Consider the following 9299-nt stretch of genomic DNA (forward strand, 5'->3'; position numbering starts at 1 on the left):
AATGAATCGTGACGCATGGGAAAAGTTATAGCAGACGAACAATAACAATTTGAACAGATCTAACAAATATCTCAGCCATAGTTTTAAATTTAAAAATTTCACAAGGTCAGTCTTTGAACAACTGTACACTAATGAAAGAATTTTGAAAAACAGAACAGCCATATTCCAAGAAAAATAAGATACAAACAATGCTTGAATTATTAGAAGTCCTAAAACTGATATAAATTCTGCAAACCTATTATTAACCTATCTGCTCTGTGGCATTGTCTAAAGGTGGTTCTGCATTGGGAGTTTAGTTACAATAGAATAAATTGTATAAACTTAAAATTATTGAAAAATTCTTGTAAAATTCTAGTTGAATTTGCGGAGTAACCTAGTTGAGTCCCAGAATTTATAATCCGTATTTCTAATAGCCGAGTTGAGTCCCGAAGATGGGTAAATGGAGTCCCGTGTCTACCTGGGGCTTAGTCGGTGTACGTAATGATTTCTAGGAATTAGAAAACAATAATTTATTTTAGAGAATATAATTTTATTACAAAAATGTATACCTACAATATTTACAAAAAGCAATATAAGCTAGAATTACATGCTAATTCATCTATTTAACTATTCTAAATTTTTTTCCTACACTTTTGAGGTAATCAAATTTTGATATTAATCTATTATTTAATTTTAAAATTTGTTCATCTACAAATTTTTTTGATGTAAGGGTTTGTGCAGAATAATTTTTTTTTACTTTTTTTTGTACACTTCTAATTTTAACATACGTTTCACTTTGAAAGTCTATTAAAACTGTTAAAAATTGAAAAAAATGAGGATGAGCAAAATAAAATGACGAGTTAAACTTGGAATGAAAACTCTCACATGCGTTCGTCGTCCGTTGTAAACTGCTTGACATCTCCGCCCATATTTCTGGCGGAAACTTAGATTCTGAGACATAATTATCGACCAGATAGTCCGCAAATTCTACTATTCTATGATTTTGTGGCTGTATTGATGATAAAGCTTCAACAAAACAATCTCCTACATCTTCTGGGTTGAGAAATGGCATTCCAAAGCAGTATGTTAAATATTTTCCTACATCACTCTCTTTGTCTTTGTATAAGGATGTTAAACCTAGTGCCTGAATTTTGCGCCACCTGAAAAAAGAAAAAAACATCATTAGAATTACAACAGTATGGCATATGGAAAATAAGTAAAAAACACTGGAAAACAAAAAGCATATATACACATCATCATCATCAAAAATACAATTCAAATACTCGTATGTTAAATATGACTACTTATCAGGACCAGGAAAATTACAACAACGTGGCATATGGGAAATCAGTAAAAAACACCAAAAAACAAAAAGTTTACATACACATCATCATCATCATCATCAAAAAAAAAGATTCAAATATGTCAAATATGACTACTTATCAGGACCAGGAAAATAACAACAGCGTGGCATATGGAAAATCAGTACAAAAAAAAACAAAAAGCACACATACACATCATCATCATTCAAAAAAGGATTCAGATATGACTACTTACCAGGATTGTCCTAAATGGAATCGGCAGCCCTTCAATGAAACATTAGTCCAAACTTCAGTGACACTTTGCTGAATTGCTTCTTCAAAATCTGCAAATACTGTTCTTAAAGCGAGTTTTTTATTGCATTTCTCAACTTGCTCTGTTAGGTATTTAAGTGCCAGTGTATGTTTTTGTTTATTTGGCAATAAGAAGAAAACCAAAGGTATATAACCAGTGTATATGTATGTTTTTGTTTATTTGGCAATAAGAAGAAAACCAAAGGTATATAACGATCTTCTTTTAGACCATGGATGGAGAACATTTGCTTAAAAAACTTTGGGCAATATTCAAAAGTTCCATCTATATAAATGGTGTACAAATCTGCTAAAAATTCTAAATTGCTGCTACAGGAAAACATAATAATTTGGTTTTCTATGTCGTTCACCATTAGAAAATCCTCGTTTTTGTTGGTTTTCACTGGAAATGTTTTTAATATATCATGAGTTTCCTTCATACTTTTTGGTAATTTAGGCAGAAGAGATCGTCGGGCGTTATACATATTTTTTCAAACCAATGCCACGTCTTTGGTAGTCAAGGTACTAACATCTCCATTTCGTAATTCCTTTTGCAAAATTTTCATAGGTCTTTCACCGATGTCTTCTACGGTCTTTCGTTTTAAGGAGTTACTTAACATTTGACGGTTAAGTGCATCTTCGTTTAATTCTCTATGGTTGTGTTCATCCCGAATTTCCGTCACTACGTTGTCACCTTGGGTTTTCAAAAATGCTTTACATTTTTCTCTCGTTTGCCCACAACACATCCAACGCTTGTCGTTATTCTTTAAAGATTTGTGAAAACGATATTTGAAGCCATTTAACACAATCAATTGTTTTCCTTTTTCACTAAGAACAATTTTCACTGAACTCATTTTGGCAATCAACTTAACACCGTATCGTATACAGATAGATCGCACCATACTAAATATTTTGTAGGATATTGCTTTTTTATATTTGATTACCATAAATGCATAACCAATAAAATCATTTCATTCCTCTATTGTTATTCCAGGTAATAACAATATTTCTAAATATGCTTAAGTACAAATTAGAAAGCTATTAAAAGGTAATTAGAAGGATTACGATGCCCGGGACTCAATTCGACCATCTAAATATTCGACTCAATTTACCTATGCCCATTCTAGGTGGCCTCTTTTGATGTAACCGTTGATGTGAATGTGACTTTCTTAAGGAAATCATACGTTTCTGAAGAAATTGGGATCTTCATACACTAAGCTCAGCAAGCGTCCACAGAAAATTCCTCTTTCACGTTTATCTGCAATATTTATTGTCCCATCTGAATTCGGTATGGAAAGCCGCCAATAGATTTGAACATTCGACCATTCGACGTGTAGAGCTTTCATTATATTCGGTTTACGTGCTGTTTGTACAAGGCTTCTTTGCGGAGAGTGGATGATTTGGTTAAACACGCACCCTTCATTCGCATTGATAGAAACTGTTCTTCGACGACCTGAAGAGCCTTTCCCAGGCAACCAAACGACGTTTTTATTACGTAGATAACACGTCATAAAAATGACCAATTGACGTGTTTCTATGACGTAGTACTGACGTTGAAAATCACGTGTATTTGTCTCATCGATTTGACGTCATATCTGTGACGATTTTAAAACGTAATCGTATCTACGTTTTTTTCACGTCGCGTCGGTAAAACCACGTCTTTAATACTTTCAAAAAGTGACCTCTTTCAAATGTTTCAAAATAGTATAAAAAATAGGTACATAACATAAAACCTATAGGCCTACGTCCCATGTGTCGAAAATATAAGTACCTACTACCACTTGTTTAAGATCGCTTGTGCGCTAGACTTGAAGCATCATTGATTCTGCCTGATTGTACCAGCCCTCACATTATAGAATTTTCACTAGTTATATACCTACTTACTGTGTCAAAACTGAAACAAGATATATATGAAACTAATAAATAATTTATTAAAAAATTATCCAGCATATCTTCATTTAACGCTTAATTAAAAACAAATACACATAACCTCAAGTAGTTGTCAAGAAGAATTACTGCATTAAACTAACTCCCTGAGCAAAAACACATAAAAATCTCTTAATTTACACGTTTCTTCAACTAAATATCTAAATGAAAAGTCTTATTTTATCACACAAGACACAAACCACGTAAACAATAAATGAGAAATTTCTTATGAACATTTAGCGTTATCTATACCTAAACGAAATTGTTTAGAGTCAATACAAACAAGCAAGCTCCTCCCAATTTTGTGACGTCAGACTTAGGCTGTCTGAAATTAAAACGTTTTTTAAACGTAATTTTAACGTCATTAATCTTACGTATTTAAAATCACCTACAAAAGACGTCTATATCACGTAATGTTCAAACACGTGTTATATTCAACCAAAAACTGACGTTTCCTCAACGTTATATGACGTCACTTGGTTGCCTGGGACGTTGACATAATACACTACGCCTTGTTAAAATGTTGATATCTTTCTGATACTAAATCAGAGGAAGCTTACTGGACTGAGTGAGCTGAAATTATTTGGAGAGGTACTGGAAAGAACCAATGAGGTCAAGGATTTAGGGGTAACCCTGGATTCGAAACTCAATTGGAATACTCATATTAACAATGTAACCAACAGGGCTAAGCGACTCTTCTGGAACTGCAGACGAGTTGTAGGTAAAACCTGGGGATTGAAACCAAAGGTAACCTGTTGGTTATACAAATCAGTGATACAACTGACAGTTACTTATGGTTCAGTACTTTGGTGGAGAAAAATGGCTTTGCAATCTTGTGTGACCACTTTCACCACCTTACAAAGACGAGCGCTTCTAAATATAAGAGGAGCCTTGAATACTACAGGAACGGCTTCATTATAGGCTATCACTGGTCTCCCTTCACTGGAATTATATATTTTGGCGGTAAACAATACTTGAAGGCTGAATAATTTATTGCATAGCCACTCAAACACTACTGGGAGTATACTTGAGGAATCCATCTTTAAGATAACCTCAGATATGACGACACCAGAACTAATCTTCACTGAGAAGATTATCACAATTATACCATCTAGAGAACAAAAAGTCTCAAATATTAATGGGGACTTAATATGGTTCACTGATGGATCTAAAACTGCCCATGGTACTGGATCCGTAGTCTTTGGGCAAACATGTAACTATAATAAATCTTACAGCCTAGGACCTAGGTCAACATACAATTGTGTACAAGGCTGAAGTTTTTGCTTTGGTGGCCTGTCTTGATGAAATCATTGATGAAGACCCTAAAGCTAAGAGAATCAACATTTACGCAGATAGCCAGGCAGTTATTCTGTCAGTAAAGAAACCATTCACGAAATAAAAACTGGTATGAAACTACAAAGATCTCCTCAATAACTTGGCAAAAGACAATAAAGTGTCTTTAGTATAAGTCAAAATGAAAATAAACGGTTTCGTTTTGATTCAAACCGTGTCTCTTGCCATCCTCTGACACGTGTTTCTAGGTTTACCCGTTATCAAAGCGGCTTTGCAAGAAGACCGATAAGTGCCGGGTCGTGAAGGGGTGCATGGGAATGAATGAGCAGATATATTGGCGAAATAAGGCTCGAGAGAAACCTTTAAAGGCACGGAACCTTTCTGTGGCATCACTAAATATTGATAAAAAACTCTCGAACAGCTTGATGAACCTCACTAAACGAGAGATCAAAACGGTCACTAAAATGGTGACTGGACATTGCCGTTTAAGAAACCACCACCTATACAAACTAGGTATGGTGAATGAACCATGGTGCAGAAAGTGCGAAATGGAAGAATAGACTGCCATACACATACTATTATGCCATTGCAGTGTGCTAAGTGATATTGTAAGGCAGGAATTCACTGGTCAACTGAGGTTTGAACCAGAAGAGATCCTAAAACTACCAATAAGAAAACTGTTGGCCTTCGCTGAGGCCACGGAACTTACTGGAGTTTAAGGAAAAAAACAAGGTATGGTAGTACAAGGGCCTTACAACCAAGTGCCAGAGACTAACGAGTCTCAGCTGATCTAAGAAGAAGAGAAGAGATGTTACGAGCAATTTTATACTTTTTGATAATGTTAAATTTAAATAATTTATACCATCTATTAATTTAGAAGTATTAAAATATTTAAATAAATCAAACTATATTAGAAAGCAGTTATATACTTTTTAAATAAACCAATAACACATTACTTTCTTTCTCCATTATTGTCACTACCTGAAGTCATTATCTACATTCTATTTATAAGTGTTTCGTTCCTCTCTGCTTAATGCCGTCCAAATATCAATAGAATTACAGGAACAAATGAGGCGTCATCCATTGACAATAGTATCGTTCGCGGTAACGATTCCGTACTTGTCCAGGACAACTTCGCATGCGCACTTTAAAAAAGAGCGTTCTCTTTTTCAAAGTGCGCATGCGATTTTTAAAGTGCGCATGCGAAGTTGTCCTGGACAAGTACGGAATCGTTACCGCGAACGATACTAATACTGTTTTGACCCAAGTACCAAGAATGGTTCTGAGAAAGCACCGCAAGCACCTTGTCTTTGGAATTTATGGGAATAACTATGGTCGTCACATTATATGGCTTTTTTAAATGAACCTGCTGGGTTTTGTAGACATGTAATTTTTACAGGTAGGACTATTGATGATTTTCTTTTTCGGTTTCTTCAATTTGTAAATATGGGATTTCTGCGTTCTCACGGGGTTTTCTTTACGTTTCACACGATGATATAGAATATAGATTATATTTATGACAACCATAGTTACTGTTTACCTCATTTTGATGAGATTTAGTAATTCAGTTTTTCGACATCAAGGTCTTTTCGTGGTGCACATCCTGAATGTACTCTGAACTTAACCCGGATACAAATAAATGCGCAAGCGTGTCTCCGAATATATTCTGAATTTGTTTCTGCACGAACAATTTCCGTATGTTTTTTGGGTTGCCTATGCCAATTGCCTAATTCTTTATCTTTAGGTTTGTTCCAACACGACCAAGAACCGTCAGATTACCGTTTCGTTACTAAATAATTAACGTTCCATGGGTTCCACGGGAACGAAATAATACGTTCCATGGTACTGCGCAGGACGGTGATCGTCGTGACGGTTTCTGGACCGTCCAAAAGTTTATGTTGGAACAAACCTTTTATCTACGCTACGACATAACATCGACTATCGACACCTCCGAGAAAGGAAAAGTAATTTTACATATTTTAAAAAAAAATTGCATTTTTTGGAACATTTAAAAGTCCTACAATCTCTTCCAAATCTTCATCACTTGAACTGAGGTTCATCATCTAAAAAGGTTTTAAAAATAAGAAACTGAAATACATAATACAATTTAAAAAACCTTACCTTTTACAAAATTTTTATGATAACACAACAATTTAAAATCTTAAATTTGTTAGGTTATAATCTCGAATCTCTAAACAAAATAAATAAATTCGTCAAATCAACTTCTGCACATGTGCGGACAATAAATCCTCTTAGATCTGGATCCCGCGTATGAAAAAAAGTTGATTAATAGCAAGCTGAAAATTTGTTAATAGCTTAAGGGTGTCTAGTCGGATAAACTTTGATATATGGGAATACTGGAACTGGGGCAGTTTTAATTGTGGAACAGGTTAAAAATTTGGAACGGTCAGACCACGAAAACGGCACATTTATTTTGTCCGACAGAATAGACTTAAACTCTCCGAACAGAGATAAAACTCTCATGCAAAAATCAGACTGCTATTTATCACCTGTCATAATTCCTGTCATTTGGCATATTCTACATGTTCCACTCATTAAAACGCTTATTTGGTGATAAATAGCAGTCTGATTTTTGCATGAGAGTTTAATCTCTGTTCGGAGAGTTTAAGTCTGTTCTGTCGGACAAAATACATGTGCCGTTTTCGTGGTCTGACCGTTCCAAATTTTTAACCTGTTCCACAATTAAAACTTCCCCTGTTCCGGTGTTCCCATATATCAAAGTTTGTCAGACTAGACACCCTTAAGCTATTGACAAATTTTCAGCTTGCTATTAATCAACTTTTTTTTCATACGCGGGATCCAGACCTATCTCTTTAATCCCAGAACTTGTTGAACGCATTCCGAATAGGTTCAGAGCAAGTTGTTGCGCTCCGCGAACAGAAAACTTTTTATTCAGAGGAGGATTTTTCAACACCGCGAACAGCCAAAATTCTAATGCGCAAGCGTTCTTCCTCTGAACACGTTCAGGATGTGCACCACGAAAACACCTATGTCTGTACGTCTGTATGCTAGAGGTAAATGGCCCTATCTCCACTTTTTAAGATATTGAAGAAATGAAGTTATAAATGTCGAAAGAGCATAATTTAGAAAATATTTATTTTAAGTCAAAGAGTACCTTGATTTAGTAGCCTTTTTTGAACACTTAATACGTTTTTTCCTTGTGATGTGTTTGGTTTAATTTTATGACATATTATATTTTGCCCTAAATATTTGAACAGCTGAGTATAAAAAAGTAACAACTTAACTCCTAACACTAATTGTATTTTAATCGGAATAGCATTTTACAATTATTATTTTTTGAAAAGTGTACAAAACAGTTTTAGCCTAATAAAATAAAAAAAGTCAAAATGTAAATTCGTACAGGTTGAAACAAATTTTATATCAAAGCTTAGGTGGGTACAAAAGATATTTTCGAGAAAGTATCCAAATCATACAAGGGGATCATTGTTTAAATAATTAAAAATGGGTCATTTTTGCAAAAAAATACTTTTTTAACTGCTGAGGTAATTCACTTATTAATTAAGGTCTACGGGATTTTTTCTGCAAAGTTGAATGGTAAATTTTTCACGTAAGACTTACTAAATTAAATTTGACCCCCTATTTATTTAAATAATTGTATATAAAACTTTGAAAACAAATTTTCAAAAAATTATTTTTAGCGTTTTGAATAAGCACTATAAAATGTCTTATTTTACAAAGTTGCGCTATATTACCAGTATTAAGCAAAAAAAAATGGTCAAAAAATATTTAATATTTTTTGAGATATTGAATTTGTTTATTAAATGTTACTATATTTTCAATTGCAAAAACGCGGTTGTTGCCAAAGAAATATTCACCTGCATAAGATCTCATTATTTTTATTTTTATGTATATTTTCGATAAAAGTATTGATAAATTCAAATTTCAGTTAAACTCCCCCCTAAAATTGCATTTGAAAATTATTCAAATTTGTTTATAATTTGTTTTTTTAATAACGTCGCGGCGATTAAGTATTTTGAAATACCGTTTCGATAATTGGGTTCCTGGGAATTTTTTACTAATTAACAAAAATTTTTTGTCGTTCTTTATTCTTCTTTTTTTCTTGGAGTTATATTACTACGGGCCCTTTTAGGGTTAAATTTCATTAAGAATGTCGAATCTCTGAGTTGTAAATTCTAGACCTAAAAATATTAAGATTTAACTAGAATCTCTTAAAAAAAATATGGCCATTTACTGAGTTACAGGATGTTTTATTTAAAAATTTAAAAATTATTGTTACCAAGTACTTTAAAACTATTTGACGTATCCTTATCATACTTGGCAGAAAGTGTGGCTATTATACACCCTACTAAATTGTGATTAATAAACGTTTCTAGCTAGTGCCAGAAGCGTACGACAGGGGATAGTGAATGATTGACCCTTCCCAAATTCTACGCCACTGAGTGAATTACTATTTTAGCGAAATTTTTCGATTCTCCAATACTTTGTATG

General features: G+C 33.8%; 1 protein-coding gene across 1 annotated transcript; it reads right to left on the bottom strand.

The window, feature by feature from the left end:
* Positions 1–598: 598 nt before the first annotated feature.
* LOC126891793 (uncharacterized) lies at positions 599–2443 on the bottom strand. The gene is made up of 3 exons (XM_050661076.1): positions 2087–2443; positions 1537–1673; positions 599–1139 (listed from the first exon to the last, which is right to left on the bottom strand). Exons 1-3 carry the CDS (start codon positions 2441–2443, stop codon positions 599–601), a joined length of 1035 nt encoding a protein of 344 aa, XP_050517033.1.
* Between the last annotated feature and the right edge of the window lie 6856 nt (positions 2444–9299).

The sequence above is a fragment of the Diabrotica virgifera genome, chromosome 1 (genome assembly GCF_917563875.1).
Source record: "Diabrotica virgifera virgifera chromosome 1, PGI_DIABVI_V3a".
Lineage (NCBI taxonomy): Eukaryota > Metazoa > Arthropoda > Insecta > Coleoptera > Chrysomelidae > Diabrotica > Diabrotica virgifera.